The sequence below is a fragment of the Tachysurus vachellii genome, chromosome 20 (genome assembly GCF_030014155.1).
Source record: "Tachysurus vachellii isolate PV-2020 chromosome 20, HZAU_Pvac_v1, whole genome shotgun sequence".
In the NCBI taxonomy this organism is placed as follows: Eukaryota; Metazoa; Chordata; class Actinopteri; order Siluriformes; family Bagridae; genus Tachysurus; species Tachysurus vachellii.
In genome coordinates, this window is record NC_083479.1 from 1,832,501 (window position 1) to 1,860,000 (window position 27,500).

At 41.5% G+C, this 27,500-nt stretch overlaps 1 protein-coding gene across 1 annotated transcript in view; it reads right to left on the minus strand.

Annotated features, from left to right (window-relative positions):
- Positions 1-2,496: 2,496 nt before the first annotated feature.
- LOC132863686 (CXADR-like membrane protein) overlaps positions 2,497-27,500 on the minus strand; it is a 42,004-nt gene continuing 17,000 nt past the window's right edge. The window contains exons 2-7 of the mRNA XM_060896632.1: positions 14,180-14,334; positions 12,824-13,022; positions 9,974-10,141; positions 9,472-9,594; positions 8,587-8,728; positions 2,497-7,064 (exon numbers count right to left, since the gene is read on the minus strand). Coding sequence (XP_060752615.1) covers positions 6,725-7,064; positions 8,587-8,728; positions 9,472-9,594; positions 9,974-10,141; positions 12,824-13,022; positions 14,180-14,334 — 1,127 coding nt within the window. The 3' untranslated portion in view covers positions 2,497-6,724. The remainder of the gene's footprint in view (positions 7,065-8,586; positions 8,729-9,471; positions 9,595-9,973; positions 10,142-12,823; positions 13,023-14,179; positions 14,335-27,500) is intronic.

Here is a 27,500-nt window from a genome sequence, read left to right on the forward strand (position 1 = left end):
TCTCTTCAACTTATTCAGATTCGGATGCTTTTGCAACATGAGAGCTGATTGATCTGGAATCTGATGTTTGCTCTTTCCTGAGTTATAATCAAATAAGACCTGGAGAGCCGCTTCCATAAGACTCTGATCTGTCTGTAAGTGTTTGTTAAACGGGAAGCTATAAGATGTGTTTGAACTCAGTTGGACCAAAAAGTCAGTTACCATACCGATAAGAAAATCCTCTGTGTTTATTAGATTACCTAGTTGTTCATTTGGACAGATCTGTCAAACTTTTATTAAATGTTGTGGAAAATTTCAATGAAAAGGTCTGTGACGTCTGGCCTTTAATCAGTGTTACATTTTTCTTGTAACGATGGATGGATGAATGGATGGACAGATGAATTGATAATTATTAGGAACTATGAATGGCTGGGTGGATAGAAGGATTGGTGGATGGACAGTAGGATGATTGAAGGATGAAAAGATACTTTGATTGATAGATGGTCAGATGGATTTAGGGTTACTTGGAAGTATGAAAGGATGGATGGATGTATGATGGGTTAAAAGAATGCTGATGATAAATTGTTGGTAACCTAGATGGATAAATGGATGGATAATATAGATGGATGGATGGATGGATGGATGGATGGATGGATGGATGAATTAAGGAATGGATGGATGGATGGATAAATGGATGGATGGATGGACGGATGGCTAGGCAGATGGACAGTTGGAGAAGAAGATAGACAGTTAGATTGAATGGATGGAGTTATTTTGGAAGTATGAATGGATGCAAGTATGAATGGATGGATGGATGAATGGATGGATGGATGGATGGATGGATAAATAGATGGATAAATGGATGGATAATATAGATGAATGGAGGGATGGATGGATAGATGAATGTACCAGGAATATTCTTTTTAAAAGTCCATTGCGGTTCTTGAGCTTCTATGTCCAGTAGAGGGCATACTGACTCTGTATTTTAATGTCCCAGAGCTATAGAGAGAGAGAAAGAGAGAGAGAGAGAGAGAGATGCTCCTGTATCATCTTTCAGAATAATGCTATCAGCCCTGAGGTGCAGACTCTCAGTATTTGTTCGATTAAAATGTTAAGAACTTTTCTCGTCTCTTCTCAGCGCTCTGAACTTCTCACTTCCTCCATTTATCAGACGTGTTAGTGAAAGGTGAAGCGAAGCCTCTGGCCCTGTGCTATTGATCAGAGCATGTGCAGAGGAGACGTCAATGACAGCAGCACTGGCTAAAAGACAGAACAATGACCTCGTCTTTGCTGGATTAAGGAATGTGTAATGAAGATGCTTTCTTCTTCTCAGCAGGCGGGAGATCATCGAGCTCCTTTCAGCAGGAAACTCTCCGGATGGATGAACGTTTCTGTACAGAGAGGGTGGGGGTATTTTTATTTTTTGGAGCTATAAATCCATGATGGATTTGCTGGAAGGAACAGTTTAATGAACAAAAGGAACTTTTGCTCTCACTAATTCGTAGCTCGGGTTAAAAGTCTGAATCTGGATCTGTTTTTTTTTTTTTTTAACAAAGAAGAACATTTCTCTTTCTTTATGCTGAATGAATCCCTGATCCTTAAACTTTTATTCTAGACAAGAAAAGAAATCCAGTCACTGCAGCACGTATTAAAGATGTTCATCAATCACAAAAGCCTTTTAGCTTTCTATCCCTGGCCTGAAAATTCACATAAAATACAAGACTCTATAAATCAGTCAGAATTTAAATGTGAGTCTGATCTAAAACGAGTCAAGCTGGTGTTCAGTGTGAGACGTGTGTTTTTCCCTCTGTTAGGATTTTAGTATTTAATGATAAACTACATTTTAGACGCTTTTTAGACGAACAAGCACTTGGAGCGTCTCAGTGAGCAGAAATGGGTTTTACATCAACATTTACTTTGAAGAAACATTTGTGAGGAAAAAAAAACGCTTTTGTGTTTTTAGATCTTTTTTATATTTATTTTTTCAATATATATTTTTTTCCAGCTTCACAAACCTGTATTAAATACAAAATTATTAAAACATAAAAAAATCTAAAATATTAGAAGACTTTTTCCCTGAAATTTACTTACTTATTCATTCACTCACTCATTTTCTACCACCTATCCGAACTACCTCGGGTCACGGGGAGCCTGTGCCTATCTCAGGCGTCATCGGGCATCAAGGCAGGATACACCCTGGACGGAGTGCCAACCCATCGCACACACACACACACACACGCTCTTATTCACTAACGCAACCACACACTACGGACAATTTTCCAGAGATGCCAATCAACCTACCATGCATGTCTTTGGACCGGGGGAGGAAACCGGAGTACCCGGAGGAAACCCCCGAGGCACGGGGAAAACATGCAAACTCCACACACAAGGCGGAGGCGGGAATCGAACCCACAACCCTTGAGGTGTGAGGCGAACGTGCTAACCACTAAGCCACCGTGCCCCTTGACCCGAGATCATTTTACAAATATTTCAAATAAATGAACGGTTCACGTATAAATGAGTTGAAACGCATACAAACACACTTGAAGCGTCTTCCTTCCCTTTTGCCTTTGAATGCTTTATTACAAACCCAAGAGTAAGTCAGATATTGTACAAATATACATTTTTCACAGATTATGTAATTTTATATACACACAAGAGTTTAATCAGAACGAAGCGGGTCCGTCTCACGCTTACTCGCAAGTTCATTCCGCCGTCATTCACAACAACAAAAAAAAGGCAAATATAAAACTCTTATTCACAGTAATAGCAAGAGTCGAGTCATTAAAAATCATGAAAAAAATGCATTTAACATCATTTCTTGATATACGACATACTTGTATCAGCACTGAGGCATTAAAACAAACCTTTGCGAGATCTTGAACATGCGTTCCTGTTGCTTTTCGATGCATTAGCGAGAGCTCTGGATGCAAATGCGTGATAATTAACGCTCTGCCTCGGCTTATGAGCGATATAAAACGTCTTTATGCTGCATTAAGGATACAATTACAACCCACTTGGACTTGGATCGGGATCGTTTCATTTCGTTTTCATTCGAAGACTTTTTTTTTTCTTCTTTATTGTCAGTTCTTTTTATTCTTTTTCTCACACATACACACAATGACGTGGATCTTCGGAGCAAACATGCAGGAGTTTGAGAAAAATAGCAAAAAATAAATAAATAAATAACTAAAAGTATTTCAGACGCTAAAAATTTTAACTGAATGCTTAGAACAAAGGAATGTTTGTGAATTCAAATCGTTCCATCGAGTGAATGAAATAAAATGAAATAAAGCACTTATAGGGAATTTAATAGCATTACTGTATTAGGCAAAGATTTCATGCTAGAGTCCATCAAATATCCGTCATTTCATCGTTAGCGGTCGGAGACACGGTGGATCTGGGATACACTCTGGACCGGGTTGAGTCCAGGGACAAACTGGTGGTCACTAAACACCACCTAGATCTATTCTAATGCTCTGCGTAGGAATAGTTACATAAAGCTGGTTAATAATTAACGTAGTTTATCTTTGAATTTCGCTAAAGATGCAATTTTATAAAACGAAGCATTTAAGTATTTATTTATAGAAGAAAAATAAACAGATATTCTGGAGTACTTTTAGCGTAAAGACGACTCAGATGGTGACGATAAAACATTTATGTTGCTCACACCGGAAAAAGGCGATGAGGAAAAATTTCTAGGGGATTACTTTAAAACTGGAATCTAGTTCCTTTTCTGGTTTTAAATAAAAATCACTCCAGGTGAAAAGCTTATTCTTCATCTCATATCAACACGTCTCATATTGAGATCTGAGAAAATAAAAAAGAGAAAGAAATCCAGCTCCAGATTTCCAGCCAATCCATTTCATTGCTTCGCTTTTTTGTGCTGATTTGATTGAGAACTGAAAAAAACTTTCAGCATAAATTTCTGACTCACTTTCCAGAGAAACACTGTGGATTTTGATATTGAGTAACATCTGAAGCTGAGACATGAAAGTGCTTCCTTTTCCTTGGGGTAACTTCTTTTCCTCGCTTCCTTTCAAAGCTTCTTTTAAAAGATTTCGACTCGGATAGATCGCTTTTTAGACCTAAATTTCCGTAAATCGGCTTTGGAGTAATCGCTTGTGCGAGTAATCTGAAATTCCAACTCAATAGACTCTAAACTCGTTCACTGGGGCGAAGAAATGAGGATGATCTCCGTGCTCTCGGATCATCGCGAGAGCTTCGAAACGGGACGTAGGTGCGGCGACTTCGAAAACCGTCTCAAAGGAAATTAAACGCTTTATTCATATTTTATTTAAGGTTGTGTTTGAGCCTAGATCACAGACCTGACACTGACTTCTGATTGGTCAGAAAGTGTTGATACAGCAAAATGTAAAGCTAAATGGATAAAACTCAGATAAAAACTATTATGATTTATAATAAATAAAACATTGGAATCTTTGGCAAATCGACCAAAACATTTAGGACGCATGAAATTATGGGAAAATAATGAACTTTCGGGTCGTAACAATGTCGATCATAACAGATCAGTCATCATGACCCAGATATTAAAATTTTCTCGTCGCAAATTGAGTCAAAATCTTCTTTGTCTACTTCCTGTTCTTCACTCGGAGTCATCCTCATCCCAGCCCTATTTCATCCAACAAAGGCACAAGCTGGAAATAACAAAAGCGTCTCAAGGGGAACAAAACGTATTATACACAGAGTTTTATTAAAGCCTGGCATCCGGGAGCAGGTCGGATTTAACCGGGTTTATCGTACAAGGAAATTAAAAAAAAAATAAAGCTGTAAATGTTCGCAAAAATGTAGAACATCCGAAAATACAGCGAGCAGAGCGGAAAGCGTGACATAGTTTTGACGGCGTGCAGGTCTGGGATAAAATTACAACCCATTTAGGTCAAGTCTGAATGCGAAAGTATGGATGGAAACGTATTCATTTGAAGCAAGAATAAGCAGTTAAGGTTGAACTTTCTCACAGGGGCTTGGAGTGGTTTTCTTTTTGACAGTGAGATTTGAATTCACAACCTGAAAGTGCGCTGTTTTACCCCCGAAAAAACAAAAAAACAACAAAAAAGCAATCGATGCCCAAAATCTAACCTTTAGGATAAGCGATGTGATTTTATATACTGTATTTATTTATTTATTTATTTTTAAAAAAACCTCGTCAAACGAGGTCAGAATTGACAGAAAACAAAGCAGAACGTAAATGTTTTTAATCGGTTATTTCCGTTATTAATATAGGTTACTTTAAAACATATCAAAAGTAACTGGATGTAAACAATATAAAAATGCATCACATACCATCAAAACATTCAGAACTGCTTCATATTATATTCCTTATTGGTGAGAAGCAAGAGAAGGAACATTTTGTGAAATCACCTAGGACTCGGATCTGCTTTGAAATGATTCAGAAAAACGAATCCAGGAAGTGAAATCGATGTAGAAAAAATTTCTGTATTTATTATTCAGGACGTAATTAAGCGAGAGAGGGGGAAAAAAAAGGGATACTGCTATTGGTCAGTAGCAAAGTGTAAAAATCCAACTGTGGGCTTCAAGAACGTAAAAATATTAAAAAACAACAACAACAACAACAATAATAATAATAATAATAATGCACTGTAAAATGTTGAAAAAAACAATACCCGATCGTATCAGCCAATCAGATTCCAATATGCAAATGCATACCGACTATAAAAGCTAATCAGATTCCAATATGCAAATGCATGGCATGCGATAAAAATTCATACAAATTTCTTCGATTTCATATAAACGAAGTTTGTAAGAAAGAGCACGGACATTAACTCCGCCCTCGTTTTTAACCGCAACTTCTGACGATGCTGATTGGCTGCTGGAGGACGAGGAGGAGGAGGAGGAGGAGGAGGGGGAGACAGGGAATGTCAGATTTGGGGTGTTTCATTATTTATTTTGCATATTCATTGATAGCTTGCTTATCGTTATACGTAGCATTGTGACTTTATACAAGGTTTCGGGCGAATTTAAGATTGGCAGCATGATAGTGTTGTTTTCAATATCAATAAAGACGCTGTTTTTACTGTCGTGTTAAAAAACCTCACTCTACATGTTGTGTAATGAAATAAAAAAAAAATCTATCAAGATTTACAAATCAGCCACGTAGATGATTCACTGTCATTTCACTTCCTGGTCCGGAGCCAGACGTGTTACGGCGACTGAGCAGGTGTTTGGAACAAGTGCCTCTTTCTTCTCGCTTGCCTCTAAACGCTGTCCTTTTCATGCTAACACCTTGAGCTGCTCGTCAGTTCGAGTCGGGGAAGAGAAACTCCTTCTTTCCTCACTTCCTTGTTAGAAGTAAATCAACCGTTCTGTCCGGCCATGCAGAATCCCGGCGCTGCCATCAAAGCGGAAAACAAATGGCGTGTGTTAAGGGAAAACACCGCTTTCATTTATTGTCCACATCAAGAGGGCAATCGCTTCTTATTTCCCATGTGTGGTATTTTATTGACACAGCGATTAGAGACGCTTCAAGCAACTTCAGGCTTTATTTCCCTTTTTATTCGTCTTTACTTGCTTTATTTCTCTTGATGGAGTGAGCCTGATTGGGCTCACAGTTTGTGTGTGTGTGTGTGTGTGTGTGTGTGTGTGTATGTTTTGGTTTGACTTTCATCGCTGGCGTGGTGCTCAAACGTGTCCTTGGAGTAAATCAGTATACAAGAATGCGTGTGATGATGATCATGATGATGAGGATGATGATGTCCATGTATCCTTAGACAGTCTGGAAGGCCTTGGTCTGAGCTGGGATCATCACTGGCATGGCGCCCATCCGTGCCAGGTTCCCTGGGTTCAGTTTGGGGCTGCTGTGAGGCTCCGGGAGCTTTGGGGCAACCTGCGTGTATGCCGGGGGCACGGCCGGCAACGTGGAAGGCTGGATGCCATCTTTCAGGGGCCCCGCCGTGGGAGGGGGCGGGTGAGGTTTGTGGGCACGTGGGGCACCACTGGGAACCATGGACTGGGTGGACGATGTCCCTGAGCGAGAGCTTCCTGAGCGTGAGGAGGAGAGAGAGTTGGGTTTCATCAGCTTGGCCTTGGGAGCCTCAGCATCCTCCCTGATGGGAGAAAGCAAACGTAACGGATAAATATTAGTACAGTAAGTTGTGCTGTGTGCATCTCAACTTTAAGCCTTTAATCTCGTGTAACGTTAACTATACTAGAAATTTATAGGATTAGCAAAAGTTTTTCTGTCACTGATCAATTTGTGTGTCCTGATTTTAAGCAGAACTGAAAAACATTCCATGATATTCGACAATGAAAGATGAAAAGATTGAATAGTTAGTACTGCCATTATGACTCTTACATCATTTCTATTATCGCATTTATAGCCCTAATAAACCATGAGAGAGAGAGAGAGAGAGAGAGAGAGAGAGAGAGAGAGAGAGAGAGAGAGAGAGAGAGAGAGAGAGAGAGACAGAGAGAGAGACAGAGAGAGAGAGACAGCGAGAGAGAGAGAGAGAGAGAGAGAGAGAGACAGAGAGAGAAAGAGAGAGAGAGACAGGGAGAGAGAGAGACAGGGAGAGAGAGAGACAGAGAGAGAGAGAGAGAGAGAGAGAGAGAGGAGAAGGTTGAGAGAAAAAAATATTTTCTGATAGAATAATTCTTTTTTCTGGAAGAATGATATCTCAAATCCAAGCACATGAAAGCATTTCATCTTGAGAGAGAGAGAGAGAGAGGGAGAGAGCAGGGAGTCCTGCCAGTCTACTTTCACACTCAGCAGAAGACAGGCGTCCTCAACAACGCGGTGTCAGCATTTCATTAAATATCACTATAAATCATCCCATATCTTTAAAGCCCTGAGGACCAGGAGCCAAAAGGACTCATAACACTGTTCCTGCTTCAGAGCTACAGCCTCCGCTTTGTTCCATCATCAGCACCATAAAGTCAAGCACATAAACACAACGAGGTGAACAGCCACTTCACTGATGGCTCTCCTCTCTTCTCCTCCAAACTCAGCTCTTCTCCTCTCCTTTTTTCTCCTCTCCATCTCCTCTCTTCTCTTCTCTCCTTCATCCCATCTCTTTTCCATTTCTTCTCTTCTCCTTCTATTCCCATCCCATCTCTTCTATTCTCTTCTCTTTCTCATCTCCTCACCTTTCCATCTCAATCTCATCTCCTTCTCTTCTTTTCTCCTTATCTTCTTCTCTCTTCTCTATCTCATCCCTTCACCTTTGCATCTCAATCTCATCTCCTTCTCTTCTTCTCTATTCTCTTCTCTATCTCATCTCTTCACCTTTCCATCTCAATCTCATCTCCTTCTCTTCTTTTCTCCTTCTCTTCACTTTTCTATCTCATCTAATCTCCTTCTCTTCTCTTCTCTTCTCTTCTCTTCTCTTCTCTTCTCTTCTCTTCTCAATCTCTAACCCCTTCATCTCTCTTCTCATCTCTTCTCCTTCTCCATTGTAGCCTCTCTTAATCCTTAACTGCCTCAGAGGGACAACATAACGCCATAAAGGCTTTGAGTTTAAAGAATTTAAATATTTATTAATATTCATTAATTTCCCCACAACGATGCTGAATCCTCAAAATTATGATTCATGATTATTTCATGACTTTTCTAGAGTATACTGTATATACCTGATCTCATTGGGCGTCTCTTCCTCTTCGTACTTCTTCTTCTCCTTCTTGCGGAACACCAGCCACACGATGAGGATGAGGAGCAGCACGCCCAAGGACACGCCTACCACAGCGCCGGCCATCACTCCCATACCTCGAACGTCTGGAAAGGACAAAAAAACGCCACACGTGTCGTCACGTCCGAGCGATCGCGTCATCAGGCTTCAAACTTTCTTACAAACCCTTCTGAGGAGTAAATCTCTAAAATACACCTATACAAATCACGAGTGCTCCGTCATTAGCGCCTGAGCTCCACGTTGTTCAGACAATTAGCATTTAGATGCACGGTGATATCACCGGAATGAGCTTGACTGACACACACTCGCTCACAAATGTGAATTTAAACCGGTCCTTTGAGAGATGCTGCAATTTCGGCTAAACCTCCGAACAGAGCCCCTGTCCGGCTCGCTGTGGATCGAGTATCTAAAGCCATCCGTCACATGGTGTCGAGAGAATACACAGCAAACACAACAAGCCATTAATCAAGCAGCCGAGGCCACCATTCAGCTTCAATAAAGCAGCGTTATTTCTAACACGCCGATTAATGTTTCCTCACTAACTTCCCAAATGCTTCTATACAGATTTCTATGCTAATGACACACTCTCTCTCTCTCTCTCTCTCTCTCACACACACACACACACACACAAACACACACACCCTAAAAGCTGACGATATCATGAACATGCCAGTTTTGTGCTGTAGCACCAAAATGAGGAGGTGTGTTAAAGCAAGCAAGCTTTTTATTACATATAGATGGATCAGCGTTTTCTTAGAATAAATCTTTAGGCATTTGTGATGTACAGAATACACTCGAGTGGGTCTTAAAGACACACACAGTTACTTACAGTGAATTTTGACCTCCACAGTACAGCTCTCCTCTCCTACGTCGTTGCTGGCTGTGCACCTATAGATGCCTGCACTCTCTCGGCTCAGGTTCCTCAGAGTCACGAACTCCGGGTTCTTCAGGTCTAAAAACACAGTATTTTTAGAAAAAAAAAAAACAATTCCAGGCTGTTTTGTTGTATAAGTCACTTTAACAGATTGTAACAGACACTTTCTTAGAAAGAAAATCTCTAAAACAGCACTATATGTTTTCTTAGGGTTGCTCTGCTGTTGTTCATGTGCTGGATTGTTACCTGAGTTGAGATCTTCCTAGAGCCCTGGAAGAGCTTTAGTTTGTTTTTGTCTCGTATAAATGTTAAAATGTTAATAGAGAACATGTTGTAAAGTCTATAATCACTATATTCACTATTCACATGACTTGTCAGTCTCATCAGGTTACAGTTCTGGTTCTCAGGACAGGAGAAGCTGAGACGAAGTTACAGTCAATTGCATGAACGTTCCTACCCAGGAGAGCGAGAGGTGGTAGTTTCCCCATATATCTGCCCTTCTCCAGCACTCTCTCCCATTTGTACTGGATGGGGTCGGATCCCTCTGCAGATTTACAGCTCATCTTCAGGTCGCTGCCTTCCAACAGCCTTCCTTCCATCCAGCAGCGAGGTTTGGACGGCTTGACTGCGCAAACGACACCAGGATGTTATTCAACAAGTCTGTTCATGTTGCGTGGGATTCAAAATACTTCAGGTTTGGGAGAAAACACTCAAGATAGATTTTAGGTTACCATCATAAGCTTAAAAGCTAACTGTCTATCTTGTGAAAAATTTCTGTCTGAGATTTCTTTGCTGATGTTTAAATTTTAGCTAACAAACAAAACAAGACTAATAGGCAGCATGAACAATGCTAGCAAGAATTTGTTAGCAAGCTAGCATATGTTTGTCAGATTCTTCTTTATGTTTAAACACCTGCTTCCCTTTGTTTAAATATCAAAGTCTACAGTTTATATTTACTTTTTGCTTATACACTGAGCCTAGCATCCTTTGCATCAGCATTCCAGCAAGTGTTTGTGGTAAAAAAATTTGTCCCCGTCCAATCCCCCACCCAACCATCGCTGCCACCAACCCCCTGTCCTGCAGGGATGTTTGTCGTTAGCACATTGGTGCCTCTGGAGAACGAAAGTCTTATGCTGTAGTACTCCAGGATGATATTAATCCTGAATGAAATTCTGCTGAGGTTCCTGTTCTGTAAGGAAAGTGCCCAGGGAGACCAGATAAAGCAGGTAAACCTGTAGAAACTTGATAGTAAACTATTGTGATAATGCCATAAACTAAAGTAAAACATTAAGCAATTATAGGATTTCTGAACACCTGCACAGATCTACCCGTATTCTCCCATAAGTACCGTTTAGAGGCTGCAGGGTTCCGCAGAGATCATTTAATATGTAAGTGCAAAGGAGAACCAGCTCACCATTATTTGCACCGCATCGCCAATCACCGAATCACTCACCCCACCCCTACACCATAAACCCCACACGTCCCTGCTCCGAGGCTCAGGCTGGTTTGTGCTGAGTCTGGAGTACAGAAATGCATGCTCTCAGGCTCTCGCTGCAGGATGCAATTAACGGAGTGGAGCCGGGCAGCGGTGGCCCTTCCATCTTCTCCCCTGTCAGGATCACTTACACAGAGGAAGAGGAGGAGGAGGAGGAAGCACTCGGTTCTGCGCCAAAGCCATTATCCTCGTGTTGAACAAGACAAACGCTAATGCCCCGTCCCGCCGAATCGAAAGTGTCGTCGCAAAGCGTAGAATGTAGAAATGTATGCGTAAATTTGCCAGCGCTCTCTTAAGAGCATCTTTATAGAGAGAGTAGATTCAGCAACCTGAAGCAGGCACACGTTAACACATGTTGTGGCGTGATACGCAGAGATGACGTGGTGACATGTTATCACAAGACGATAAGCATCGATAAGCGAGTGCTCAAAGGGTTGATCTTATCGGTGTAGCGCATACTGCATAGAATATCAGAAGCGAAGTCATCGATACCGTGCAGTATGGGTGTGACCTGTTGGCATTTGGATTAAAGAATGCACGACCTTCGCCAAGAAAAAGAAGAAGAAGAAGAAGAAGAAGAAGAAGAAGTGTACGTCTGGGTACCAGAGGATGCACTTGCTTAAGCAAAAAACACAAGTGTGGAATGTTGGACACTTCATGCACTCAACATTCACAGCTTTGCTTACGTAGAGGAAGAGGAAGGCTACAAGGTGCTCACTCTGGTGGAGGAAGATGGCCAACGACACTCCGGTGGGCAAGAGGTCTTACAAATGTCTTTTAAATTAACCCATGTTACTGTATATGATTTATTACATAGTGCCTAGTGCACTTAGTGGTTAGCACGTTCGCCTCACACTTCCAGGGTTGGGGGTTCAATTCCCGCCTCCGCCTTGTGTGTGTGGAGTTTGCATGTTCTCCCCATGCCTCGGGGGTTTCCTCCGGGTACTCCGGTTTCCTCCCCCGGTCCAAAGACATGCATGGTAGGTTGATTGGCATCTCTGGAAAATTGTCCGTAGTGTGTGATTGCGTGAGTGAATGAGAGTGTGTGTGTGTGTGTGCCCTGCGATGGGTTGGCACTCTGTCCAGGGTGTATCCTGCCTTGATGCCCGATGACGCCTGAGATAGGCACAGGCTCCCCGTGACCCGAGGTAGTTCGGATAAGCGGTAGAAGTGAGTGAGTGAGTGAGTGAGTGAGTGAGTGAGTGAGTGAGTGAGTGAGTGCCTAGTGCAACTGTGTAGAATCTAGTAAGTTTTTTTTATCTACGTCTACGTCTACGTCTTTTTATCTAAATCTAGTAATTTTTATAGGCATTTATATTCATTCAAGAACTTTTTGTTCATTTATAGTTAATATTTATCGTTGTGGAATGTCAAAGCTAATGTCAACTAAATAAAAGTATCTACATTTGCTTTCTTAATAAAATCTGTTCCCTGTTGTGTCACCATTGTGCCTTTCTGTCATATCATAAGTAATATTCAAATATCTTTTTCATAAATCAAAGTGACATTCCACTGTGATGGCAAGTGCCACTGTGTCACGGTGCCATGGGGCAAGAGGGCTATTTTCAGCTTGCCAACTGACTGATACAAGACTGTCACTTCCTGGGACTTGACGTCGTGTCTTCTGCTGGGGGTTAAAAGCGGACCATTTATATTTATAAGTAAAAATACTGGAGATAACAGAATTTTTTTTGTGGCAATTTGATTTCCCATCTACACCCAAGCAATGGAAAAGGATTTTAGCTCTAAAGAAATGACTGGAGGCCATGGAAGAGTTGAAGGTTAATCTGTAGCGAGTCCGTAGGTACTCACCCAGGACGATGAGGTCGACCGTATTCCAGTTGTACTTCCCTCCGTTTTTCACCTTGCAGCTGTACTCCCCAGAGTCTGTGTCCAAAAGGTCTCTAATCATCAGCGAGGCATCACCCTTCAGGTAATCACCCGCCAGGGTCAACCTCCGTTCCTCACCCTCGTTCGGGTCGTAAATCCGCCCGGCAAAGTAGGTGATCACCTGCAGAGATACCAGAAGTGCAAATGAATCTGTACACCCATACTTTTGTGGAGTTAATCTAAACAAAAAGCAAATTTCTGATGATGCTCCCCAGTCATATCTTACCAAAATAGATCTATATACGTAACTTAATATAGAGGTGAATGCTAATGGCGCCAATGTAGTTATCGTTTTTAATAGAGTCTTTAATAGAGCTTTATCTTTGTGTATCACTTGCTTACGAATGAAATGAAATTCAGTTCAGTTCTTGCAAGTAAGTCATACACATTTGGTGCAGTGCTCAGAGTCACTTATATTTCCTCTGAGGAACATTGTGTGTATTCGGAGTAACCTTACACACAATTGACGATATTGAGTGTATTTACAGCACAAAACAAATATCAGTGTGACATTTTGCGATTATATCAAACCGTCAGGTGGCGGCTCCGCCACTAGATATCATACCAGAAAATGGTTTCATACCAGAACCAAGAACCCAAGAGAGTGAAGATTATCTCACGTAGCCTTGTGTTCTAATGCTATAATTGCTAGCTAGTAATTGGAGGATGATCGAATATTATACTCATTTTAATATTAGGCCATGCCCATTGCAACATTTTTTAAATGCCTGATCATTAAGTTCAAGTGTATTTGATCACATCTCTACATTGTTTTTTTTTTTATTTGTTATATTTAAACTTTGACAACTGGACACATGCCTTGACGTAGCTTTTGTTTTGTGTTAAATTGAGAAGCCATGCTGTCTGTTTGCTCTCTTTACAGCTTCACTGTGGCACAATGGATAATCAATAGCAGACTATTTGAAATGCACAGCCTCACAGAGCAGGAGATTCCTCTACTTGAGCTAAAAGTGAGTGTGTTAGATAACCAAAGGTCAAACCGGAATGGAAAATGGGAGCGCCTGCCAGTTCTGAATCATCCTTTCATAAAAGTAATTGAAGAGGAAAAGCCAGCATTCGGGCCAGAGAAAAATGAGCAAGGCTTCTAATTGAAGGGGGGCTTAAATGTTCCGAAGCTCATGATGTGGACCTTCATTAAACGCAGAGATGAATACGGTCATAATTTCCATGAAGTGATTGCTGCTTTGCAGGTTCTGGCACTGTGTGTGTGTGAGTGTGTGTGTGTGTGTGTGTGTGTGTGTGAGTGTGTTGTCTCACCGCTTTCTGCTTGGCATTGGGTTTCACCACCAGCCACTCGATGTCCAGCAGTGAGGTATCAGCGTGCCAAAGCTGGTGGTAACATGGCAGCGTGGCATTATCACCAACTACTCGCTTCATCTCCGTCTGCCCGCTCGCACGCAATACACCCGAGGCTGCCGAGAGAGAAAGACATTTCCGATGAACCACAATATCTCCTCAACGATCAAACATGGTGCAGCTTTTTATCTTTCTGGAAAAGTCTTGACCATGCCTCATTGGTTTGCACTATTTCTGCTAAATTATTTTCATTGACTTCTATTGCTTCTGTTGTTCTTTCGCTACAAGCCACATATCGATAAAGCAGTTATTTAAGCACAAATCACTCTCTGCATTGGTTTTGGCAAAATTACTATTGACACTCGCGCTAATCGAGAACAACAAATGGATGAGAACGAGATAGAGCTGCTGTGGAAAAGCTCAGAGCAATCTAGCAAATTTCCAGAAGATGAAGACAGACAAATTACAGCTTTCATAGCAACATGTTTACACTTAACACGAATGAGACGCCGCAACAGCCGCAAAAAGGAATTTTCTATTTTTATTTTAAATTCACTTTACCAGGTGAAATATACTACAATGACACAATAAAGATAAATATATTAAAACCGAATGTTCCAAAGCTTCTACAAATAATAGATACCTTTGATTTCTTAAAGTATTCTTTATAAACGCTGAAGAACAGAGAGATAGAGAGGCGAATGAGGGAAAAAAACGACGGACAGAAACGATCTTATTCAGATGCAGGCATATTTTCCCGACTGCCTGTATTTGAGAAACGGATCTGAGGATTCTGAGGTTTTGGCTGTAGCGTCAGTCTCGACAGAGATCTGATTCTGGATCACAGCATCAGATTAATGCTCTGATCATCTAAAACTGGAAGCAGATGATTGCTGGATTGAGGGACACGACTATCTATCATTTCCCCTGCCATATGCCAGCACTAATCCACAGGAAACGTCTTTTTCTTCCAATTGGTTCTGATCTCATGCCAGCGAACTGTAAAACTTGCCAGTATCTGTATACAGTAGTATGTTCAGCCCTTTAAAATATACAAACTTGAAGAGATTTTCAGGGGGACCTTTGAAGGTTCTTTGTAGAATCTGACAACTATGTGTTTTTCTAGTACTTTCCACGAGGAACCATTTTTGGTACTCTTTATCATCCTCTGAACTCTTGAAGAGCCCTTGAAGAACACACTCCTAATGATTGGTTATTATTTACTTTCACTTCCTAAAAAGGTTCTACTCTTATGCTTTACTGTGTTAGGGTTCTTCAAGGAAGATTTCATTTGAGAGTTTGGTTTAAAAAAAAAAATCTACAGATCAAAATGAAGGATCCCTTCGTTGTTGGGTGCCTTTTGTTTTGTCTTATCGATCTAGAATGTTTATGACTTCATCCAGAACTGTTTATGTCTAGATGCAAACCTGTAATAACGATCATGTTTATTTTACAAATTGTTATGTCTGCTTAATGTCTGTTTCAGGATATCTAAAGCTAACTGAAGGTTTACTTCACAGTGTGTTAGGAAGTAAGGTTCCTTTTTATGTGTGTGATAGGAAACCAAAAGTCTGGGGATTCTGGGAAACGTAGTCTGTAGGTCATGTTGCGTTCTGGGAAACTGAGTTAGGATAAAATATATAGTTATAAATGTATTTGATAATGAGTTCAATGATTCAGGATTACAGTTCAGGAAGATTCCCTAAGAAAAAAAAATCCCTAAAAAAAAAAAAAAAAGTTGAGTGAGTCACAATATAAATGATCGCAACATAAAAGTCAGTGATCACATGGTGTTACAGCATCATAATTAGCAAGCCTGGAAATATCATTTCTATTTGAGTGGGTGAAGAAGACTCATACAGACGTGCCCCACATTGCAGGGTATCAAATGCATATTAAGTTTCTAAGTGGGTTAAATGTAGGCTGGATAATCTGAAATGAGATCAGGCTCATCCAGGTGGAGACTGTGTGGGGTAGCGATAATTTAGGACACGTTTAGGAGCAATTAGTGTGTATGGGCGTTCTTCAAAAGACGTGAAGATAAGATCTGGGCTCGTTATCGTCGCCTGATGGGAGAGATCGGATGGATGTGAAAGAGAGGAAGAGGAGGTACGAATGAGAAAGAGAGAGAGAAAGAGAGAGAGGGGTGCATCGTGGTAGGAATGCAGGGGCGGATAATGAGAGAACAAGAGGATAATAAAAGAAGGTTTAAAAAAGATAGATTAAGGATAAAAGATTTAGGGTGAGTAATGAAAGAAAAGTGCTGTGGAGAGACGAGAAAGAGAGAGTTAGCATAATTGAAAGTCAGTGTTCTCTCTAGTCCCATCATTTTTTTTTATTTTATTTCTCTGATTTTACCTCTCACCCTCATCTCTCATCTCTCTCTCTCCATTCCTTTTTATTATCTACTTATAACTTTTTATTCTGAAAGTAACCCTTTTAATATGACCTAAAAATCCAGAAGAATACTTCAGTACATCGTTAACACCAGCGTTCAGAAAGGCCACGCCTCCTGCACCAACCTGATGATAGAATATTCACATCCATATTTCTGGTAGCTGATGAGACAGAAGCAGTTCATGCTAGTGGACTCAGACCTACTTTATGTGCTCTTTGTGTGCTTTGGCCTAATGGATCTCCTTTACTATGCTAAAATAAGATGCAAGTGTGTGAGTGGGGAGGAATTTAATGGAGCACGACATGCTCCGGGGGTTAGCGATCTCAAAATATGCTCCTCCACCAGCCTTCGGCTCAACTGGCTAACTCCAAAAATGCTGGCTTCCTATTGTTCGTCGTAGTACACATGGCCTTGTTTGGTCTGCAAAGTGCACACTGGGACAACTGGAATTACAGTGAACTCCAGAATCACAGTTACGACTGGGAGAACTGGATTTACTCTGGCAACAGGAATCACACTCCCCACTGGTGCAACTGGAACCAAGGTGCACACTGGGACAGATGGAATCATGTAGACATTGAGATAACAGGAAGCAAGGTACACACTGGGGCTACTGGGATCACAGTGAACAGTAGGGTAATTGAAATCAAGGTGCACAATGGGGAAACTGGGATCACTGGGGCAATTGGAATCAAGGCGCACAATGGGGCAATTGGAATCAAGGCGCACAATGGGGCAATTGGAATCAAGGCGCACACTGGGGCAACTGGGATCACAGGGATCACTGAGGCAATTGGAATCAAGGTGCACAACGGGGCAATTAGAATCAAGGCGCACACTGGAGCAACTGGGACCGCAGTGAACACTGGGAAAACAGTATCACAGATGACACTGGGGCAACTGGGACCGCAGTGAACACTGGGAAAACAGTATCACAGATGACACTGGGGCAACTGGGACCGCAGTGAACACTGGGAAAACAGTATCACAGATGACACTGGGGAAACTGGGACCGCAGTGAACACTGGGAAAACAGTATCACAGATGACACTGGGGCAACTGGGACCGCAGTGAACACTGGGAAAACAGTATCACAGATGACACTGGGGCAATTGGAATTTTGAATTGAAAACATTTTGAGAACTTTCATGTAGATCAGTGGAAAACTGCACTGTGTAAACAACCCGACCTTTGCTTAGTGGAACTTTACTCCTCCTTCACTGAAGACTCTTTTCTCCACCACAAATCTTTTCTATAGAAGCAGTGTGAGAGAAACCGAAAAAGAAAGAGACAAACAGTGAAATCAAGCTTGCATAATAAATATGTTAAACAGCCACTGGGCTTATTTAGTACTACAAACAAATTATAAAGCCTGACGCTGTTCCTTTCTTTAATAACCATTTTCTTTTACTATTCTGTTTCTTTTTTTTTTCCCTTTTCATTTTTATAACTGCAGTCCCTTCGGCGATGTAGCGTACCACTCACTTTTGAGCCGTGCTACCGGTGGCCTGCTTTTTGCTCATTATTTATGATATACACGCTGCTCGGAGGGGAAGGAGGACCAACAAGCTTACATAAAGGTGCACCGGTCTGCACCGAGATGCAGGGAAGGGGATTATGGAGAAGAGAAACTCACCGAGGAATTGAGTACACACCTCTGAAAGTTATATTTACTTATGCGGGCATGCAAATACGCAGTGCAGAATAATGTTTACTGGCTGCAAAGGAAGTATCGGAGAGAATCGGGACTGGTGTCACAGAAGAACCGGTGCAGACAGAAGTACAGTATACACTAGAAATGATAAACTTTCCTCAGTCTTGACTGTTATTTTAAGTCAAATATTTCTTTGTACGTGTATCTCTTCCTCTACAGGGTCATTCGTATCACGAGTTCCAGCCAGAGACGTCTTTCTATGGTAAAACTTTTTCTCCCCTTATGATCAAAGCACAGACTTAACTTTAAGAACAACAGGTCAAAAATCTATCGACGTATCAATTTAGTCATTTTTTTCTCCTGAACGTTATGAACTATATGTCACTTAACAGGATACCCGAAAAGTTGACATACACTAAATAGATGCTTAACCTGACTCTGAATACGCCTAGCTTTCTCTAGAGATGTCTTTAGGACTCTAAATGAAAAGTTGCCTCAATGTGCACCTTATTTCCCGTTGCCCGAGTGTTGACAGTGATTCCAGTTGCCCCAGTGTGTACCTTGATTCCACTTGCCCCAGTGTTGACTGTGATTCCAGTTGCCCCAGTGTGAACCTTGATTCCAGTTGCCCCAGTGTTGACTGTGACTCCAGTTGCCCCAGTGTGTACCTTGATTCCAGTTGCCCAGTGTTGACTGTGATTCCAGTTGCCCAAGTGTGTACCTTGAATCCACTTGCCCCAGTGTTGACAGTGATTCCAGTTGCCCCAGTGTGTACCTTGATTCCAGTTGCCCCAGTGTGTACCTTGATTCCAGTTGCCTCAGTGTTGACTGTGATTCCAGTTGCCCCAGTGTGTACCTTGATTCCAGTTGCCCCAGTGTTGACTGTGACTCCAGTTGCCCCAGTGTGTACCTTGATTCCAGTTGCCCCAGTGTGTACCTTGATTCCAGTTGCCCCAGTGTTGACTGTGACTCCAGCTGCCCCAGTGTGTACCTTGATTCCAGTTGCCCCAGTGTGTACCTTGATTCCAGTTGCCCCAGTGTTGACTGTGATTCCAGTTGCCCCAGTGTGTACCTTGATTCCACTTGCCCCACTGTTGACAGTGATTCCAGTTGCCCCAGTGTGTACCTTGATTCCAGTTGCCGCAGTGTGTACCTTGATTCCAGTTGCCTCAGTGTTGACTGTGATTCCAGTTGCCCCAGTGTGTACCTTGATTCCAGTTGCCCCAGTGTTGACTGTGATTCCAGTTGCCCTGTTGACTCTGAATCCAATCCTGTGTGTGTGTGTGTGTGTGTGTGTGTTTTCATGATCTCTTGTGAAGGCCATCTGAATGATTTATCTTCAATAAAAAATGTAAGCGAATCAATAGAACGCTTGAAGCGATTTGCTAAGAACAACCAGAACCATATCGCTGATGGAGAACACAGGAGATCTGAACATAGACAGATGACTATAGACTCGTCTAATCTGAGGTACGGAGATGAAGGTTTAAAGCTTTTCTTCCTAATTGCTGGCTCTTTAACCCTCAGCAGTGTTACGTATCGACCACACCTTTCGTTTTTACAGTAAATCATTATCTGTATCCACGAAATGTTGCAATGCATGATGTCATTCTCTAATTTTTTGTTTATAAAAACAGATATTATTTTACAATGTGCATTACAAAGCTTTATAACAGAGATTACACATAACTTCAAAAAATAATGAAATAAAATAAAGTGGGTCATTCTGGCCCAAAAAGAACAGACGGCTCAGTCGTGAGCTTTGTTTGAACAATGCCAGCTGAGCGTCTTGGCCATGTGTGTGCCAGGCTACATGCCAAGTGTCTTTCCCACTGGCCTGTTGGTTTTGGTCCCAGCTTTCACTCAGGAGCAAGCACACAGCCTGCGGCACACACACACACACACACACACACACACACACACACACACACACACACACATTCTACACATTCTACACACTCTTCTTATTAAGGACCAAATCCTGAAGAGGGAATTGCTGCAATCTCAGAGGAAAACCCAACCGAGTTCCAGTCTCACACTCACAAACACACACACAGACACACACTCACACACACATACACACACACTGGGCTCAATGCCAATATGGCAGCCTCTGAGCTGAGTGGTGCAACATTGTCTCAAAGTGTACAATATTTTGTTTTATTCCTGGTGGATATATTAATTGCGTATTTTAAAAACGTGATCAGAGAACAGGGTTTTTAGACCTGTTTCAGCAGTATTCAAGATAGAGAGGGCAACGCCTCCTTTAATGGGAACAGTCAAACACAGAGGCCATGCCTCTTTCACTGAGATTGAATCACTTATGGCAGACCTCCTATTCCAGTCTGGCCATGACTCCTTCAGTGACAATGAGGCAGAAAGACTGAGACATGCCTCCTTCAGCAAGATTGAGTCACATAGGCTACACCTCCTTCAGTGAGACCAAGTCACATAGACCACACCTCCTTCAGTGAGACCAAGTCACAGAGGGCATGCCCCCTTCACTGAGACCGAGTCACATAGACCACACCTCCTTCAGTGAGACCAAGTCACATAGACCAAGCCTCCTTCAGGAAGATTGAGTCACATAGGCCACACCTACCTCAGAAAAAAATTGAGACAGAGGCCATGCCTCCTTCAGTGAGACAGTCACATAGACCACACCTTCTTCAGTAAGATTGAGTCACAGAGGCCATGCCTCCTTCAATGAGACTGAGTTGCATAGACCACGCCTCCTTCAGTGAGATTGAGTCACAGAGGCCACGCCTCCTTCAATGAGACTGAGTCGCATAGACCACGCCTCCTTCAGTGAGATTGAGTCACAGAGGCCACGCCTCCTTCAGTGAGACTGAGTTGCATAGACCACGCCTCCTTCAGTGAAACTGAGTCAAATAGACCACACCTCCTTCAGTGAGACTGAATCACAGTGGCCACACCTCCTTCAGTGAGACTGAGTCAGATAGACCACACCTCCTTCAGTGAGACTGAATCACAGTGGCCACGCCTCCTTCAGTGAGACTGAGTCACAGTGGCCACACCTCCTTCAGTGAGACTGAGTCAAATAGACCACACCTCCTTCAGTGAGACTGAATCACAGTGGCCACACCTTCAGTGAGACTGAGTCACAATGGCCACACCTCCTTTAGTGGGACTTAATCACAGTGGCCATGCCTCCTTCAGTGGGACTGAATCACAGTGGCCACGCCTCCTTCAGACAGTAAATCATCTGTAGCTTTTACATCATTTTAGCAAGGAGTAAAAGTGAAAGATTTATCACACAGGGTGTGTTTTTTTTTGGCATTTCCTTTAAGGTTCCAGATCACAGACAAACAAATGATGCTCTCTACAGTAAACCAGTATACAGTTTGTAAATCTTACACTCAAGCCATCTAAAAGTGTAGAATTCTATAATAAGCCAGACAATCGATAGAATTGTTTCAGTTGCACTTTGGAATCAATAAAAATGCTCTTTTCCCTCTACAGGAGTCAATGGAAAAAATATTTCTATCCACATTAACACGGCACCTAAGTGCCAAGCAGATCCATGCAGCTCTGCTCGCCATCTCAGCCGACGCTCTTTCAGTTTCACGAGCCTTCGTTCCCGAGGTCCAACACTGACCCACACAAATCGATACACACTCCGCATCTGCTCAGGCCGAGTCCATTCTGCTGCAATTTGCAACTTTTATGCCCGTTAGGTAGAAAATGTAGCTGACGAGGTCACAAAGCGAAATGCATCTTTTGTCTTCCGGAATCAGCTGCTGACTTAATCTACGATGCAGCAAAAATAATTTACCTTGATGTTGTGTTCATTTTCCTTTTATTTAAAAAATAAATAAATAAATAAATAAATAAACGGCCAGAAGGTTAGACAAGATGCTTTGCAGAGAAAAAAATGTCTAAATGCCAAAACATGCCGGCGCATAAAAGGTGACTAATTGCAAGCAAAGCAAGAGAAGCCTTAACGTCTACACCGGTGTTAGCCATAAACTCTAATGGTACATGCTGTTAAAATGGCGGTTTGGATGCTGCAGCAGGAGCAGAGCGCAAGTCCCGCAATGCGAAAGAAGCTGGGACTGTGGAGCAGCTGTACCCAAGCTCACCACTTCAAGGACACGAACAATTTGTTGGGTGCTTTTCACTAGCAAACAGAGACTAACACCAGAGGCTTAGGGTTTGTGTGTGTGTGTGTGTGTGTGTGTGTGTTTGTGTTTGTGTGTGTTGTCTGGAAAAAAGTCCACCACTGTTTGAACAAATCTTAGACATTCCACAGGTTAATTAAAAGCAGACTCAGGAGGGAAGGAAAAACCTGGAGGGAGAAAAAACCAAAAACGTTCTGCTTTTTGGAAAGAAACTAGCAGAGTTACAGCGTGAGGAATCATATAACAAATCGTATAACTCTGGAACTGGAAAACATTTTAAAGAAAGCTGCTATAGATTTAAAACCCGCTGCTGATACGAAGCTGAAACAGACAGGAATTCTGGACGAGGTGTCGTCCGACTGCCTGCTGATAACGGTGTAGTACAGTACGCTTTGTCTGCTCGAACAGATCAGCTTCCAAATCGTCAACTTTTATGCTAACAAACAGCAAAGTCGCTATCGTACTGTAACTCTGCAACCAAAGTTTGCACCAAACCTTTGTTTCCATTTCTTCCAAACATACTGGTTTTCATGGCAACGAAACCTGCCCATTAACCCTTATGTTTGAGATGGCTCCTTAAAACCAGCATCTCAACCACCAGTCTGGGATATCAGAACAGATGAATGCTATCCATCTATGTGTTGTTACACTGGAGACTCCTTCACCAAAAGGTTCAGTGGATAACGGCGGCTAACAGAAATGTTCACCTTACCGATGAAAAAACAAAGGAGCACATCGATACAATACGGACCTGAGACGGACAAAACATATAAGAAGGGGGCTGAGTGGAGAAGTGTAAGGAGAAGGGATGTTTACAAAAGCCTGTCTTATTTCCAGCCCTTTGTACGTAGTTTGGGCCTCAGCTCCTGCTGCTAGATTAACACAATGTGTGGAGAATCTGGGCCAAGGACTCGACTTTCATCAGCAGAGCCCACAACAAAGACCCAGGAGTGCTCCAAGGTGTAGCTTTTCAACCTCCGACTCGGAGGAATCGTGCTGAGAAAAGCACCAAGCTTTCGAACACAAAGACTCGGAAAGACGGAGATAATGAGAGTTAGAAAATAATGAGGGTTATGAGGGTTAGAGTCAAACAGTACAACAGAAGAGTTGTTATTATTATTATTATTATTATTATTATTATTATTATTATTATTATATGGGGTCACGGTGGCTTAGTGGTTAGCACGTTGGCCTCACACCTCCAGAGTTGGGGGTTCGATTCCCGCCTCCGCCTTGTGTGTGTGGAGTTTGCATGTTCTCCCCGTGCCTCAGGGCTTTCCTCCGGGTACTCCGGTTTCCTCCCCCGGTCCAAAGACATGCATGGTAGGTTGATTGGTATCTCTGGAAAATTGTCTGTAGTGTGTGATTGCGTGAGTGAATGAATGTGTGTGTGCCCTGCGATGGGTTGGCACTCCGTCCAGGGTGTATCCTGCCTTGATGCCCTATGATGCCCGTGACGTGAGGTAGTTCGGATAAGCGGTAGAAGATGAATGAATTAATGAATGAATGAATGAATTATTATTATTATTATTATATGATGGCCCCAATACCATTACTCCGCACTCTCTCGCAATACGACTCAGCGGAATGGAAACACGACTCGCTTTCATCTTACTTTTGAAGGCTTTGGAGTCACCCTCGAGCACTCAAGGCATTATGGCGCTTCAAATGTAATCAATGCACATCCCCTTTTAGCTCTCAGAATCCCTGAGTCCGAAATAAATGGATTTTCTGTTTGTGCCATGGTGTAAAATCTCATTTCTACCCAGCCTCGTTGAGTGCTTTGTCCACAATCTGTTTCTATTAACTAAAAGGAGAAGTGCGTGCAGAAAAAAAACGACGACGGTGTGGCGAGGCGTCTGAAGACGACGGTGACGTGGAGAGCTGGACGTGTATCTGTAAAAGGTAACGTGTGCAGAATGAATGAAATGTGAAAATTGTGGCCAAACCATATAAAAAATGGTCTTGTGTCGGGAAACAAAAATACTATGCTAAATAAAATAAATAAATACATAAAAAATAACAGACATAAATTGGTTAAACGAACAAATTATGATGAAAACAAGCAAAGATGTCTAAATAAAACAAACCAAAAAATGATATAGAAATATATAAATATAAAATGTATACGCGGTAAATATAATGTCGCAGTATATTAAGATTTGATCTGAGAAATAAAATGAATGGCAATTAAAATAAAAATAAGCTCTAAACGTTCCTAAAATATAGCACGCAGATGCTGGAAGGTTTATGACAAATAAATAAAATACATAAAATAACAAAAAAAAAAGTGAAAAAATGTGAGGTATCTGAAAAGGCATGTATGAGGAATAAAACGTCTAACGATCAAACAAAGAAGGAAAAAACATAAATAAATAAATATAAAAATAAATAAAAAGTATAGTGGAAATTGAATGGAAATGATATAGGGCAAAATAAAATAAAAGAAATGAAATTAACTAAAACAGAAAAAAATCAAGTAAAAAAAATGATAGCAGAATTGTGATTTATCTGAAAAACGTTTAAAACAAATAAAATAATTACAAACAAAATAAAATTAAACAAAAAAAATGCTGATTTGAAAAATGCTTTATGACAAATAAAACAATTACAAATAAAATAAAACAAGAAAAAAATAAGGTATGGTGGAAATATGTATCGATACTTTATCAATTCAAATAAAAATAATAGAAATGCAATGGAAATGTGTCGTATAAAAAATTTCAGTATGAATAAGACTACATCATATGACTCATTAGTTGTGTTTCTGCCATTTAGAAATGCGACTACCAAACATTTATTCATCGAATTTCATTTCAGCGAGGATGTCTGCAGGATTTCTGAACCCAAAACGTTCCTACGGACGTGAAACATGATCAGGGACGTAACATAACACACTCTGATAAACAGAGCTGCTGGAATCAGAGCCTTTTATTTTCCCCATAATTATATTTTAGGAAACGTAAATCGCTTCTTGAAATACATTTAGTAGAACTAAAGTAAACTCTGCCTCATTGCTCCGGGCCTGGGGCTTCGATCCCGAGCAGCTCTGATTACTCGCTGTTTGGAATTCCACATGTGGGCTGCCACTGGGGCTTTTAGATTACTGCAGAAAAAAAAAATTCTATTTTTATAGTTTCATAGAAAACGCAGCACAGTGAATTGTGATATTTAGTTTTCATTAAAACTTGCTGTCTGCTGAATATTTAAAGAAACAAAATTTGAATTCACACACACACACACACAGAGCCAGGATTATTGCATTATTGTGTATTAAAGCCTCAGGGATATACAGTAAACGACGACTCGGGATTTCTCGCTCAATCATTTTAGTGAGCAATCAGCCGTAATGAAAATTGGGCTCAGTTGACCTTTAGCGTGAAGTTAATGGCGCTGTGCTGATTCGTTTACTTAATGAACTCAGACATGCGATATTAATTTCACTGAACTGAACAGTGTGTGAGCAGAAACACTGCGATGGTGAAAAATCTGTAAGGTGTGCGACGGCCGACGGTGTGCGTATGGATTACACACACACGCACACACACTTCGAGAGTTGTGTGTGCTTTCAGACCTCATTGGATTGTTATTGACTCTTCCTCCAGTAGTTTTGCTGAAAAAAAGACCTCAGAACCAGAAACGAGTGCGCGTGATGACGCAAGCCAGTGTTAGCGCTCAGCTCAGTCACAGGAACTCTAAGCGCACTCGGATGATGTAAGAGTTCCTTCTCGCGGAGGTCGGCCTAATTCCTTTCTGCAGTCCAGTCAATTACCACAAATGGCCAAATCATCCTGGAGCCTGCGCGTTGATCAGAAAGAAACGCAGCAGGAGGTTCGCACTGACGCTCGCGAGTAAATTACAGCCTCCGGCTCTTGCATTCCAACAGCTCGGTTGAGATTTATACTCCGCCTCCTACTTCTACAAATGAAATCTAACAAAAGCCAAATGGTAAAATATCTATGGATTTCATGGATCTGCTGGAGGAGAAACTCATCTAAAAACGCACTCAACTCGTTATCTAAACCTACGGTGAAGGTTTGTGTAAGGAGTCTCCAGTATCAGTGCTTTGTAATTCTTTCCAACATTAATTAGACTATCTGTTAATGACTACCAACTCCGACACCTTGATGTAATGAGTGCGAGTTGTTTCTAGGTAAAATCTTACGTCCTGTGAAAATCTGCTTCGTCCTCAGTCACCAGCTTGATGACGTATTTTACAGAGAATGAATTATTTAATCTCTGAGCTTGAATGTCACTAAGCTGTAAGTAAACAGTAGGGTAGATTTGGACTGACAGCAGCACTGCTTGCTAAGGTGGAACACTCGTTCTAAATTTTTCACATCTTCTAGATGGTTCTTGACAACTTTGCTTGCTGGACTTGGACGATTTTCCTTCTCGCTGAGTTGCAGCTATCGGCTTGTTTGACAAATAAAGTGGATGGATTAGCTATATAACAAAAACATTAAACATTAAACACAACCATGAAGACCAATAAGACCATGAAGAATACATGCAGTTGATGATGAACATGTATACACTATAACACCTTCACAGATCCAGAAAACGATTTATATATATCATTTATTACTCGTTCTATCTCCCTAATGGATTGTTTCTTTTTAGTAAAGCCGCCAAGTAAAGAAAGCTTAAATAGGTCATTAACCCTTATCCCGAAGAACCTCTGAGGAACTTACTGTATAGAACGAGTGCTCAGAAGCCACTGCATCTGCAGCGCTACTAGACGAGAACAAATCCATGACCTGACGTTTTAAATCATCGCTCCAACAGAACGCTGAGCATTCCAGCGGACTGTTTGTGTTCGCCGAAGAGGGTCATGACCTTATGAGACGTCTCGAGCTGTGCAGCTCTGACAAGGCCAACAGACATCTTCACGCTCCGGCCATATACAGGCATCGGTGAGAAATCCTCCTTTAAAGGCAGAAGAACAGGCAGATTCTAGATGACAGCATGTTTGGTTACAGCAGAAAAAAGTGCAGGGAAGACGATTTTGGTCACGTGACTTATGATAACTCACGTGACCTGAAAGCTATGATTTGGCTGAAGCAGTTGATACTAAAATAGCATAAT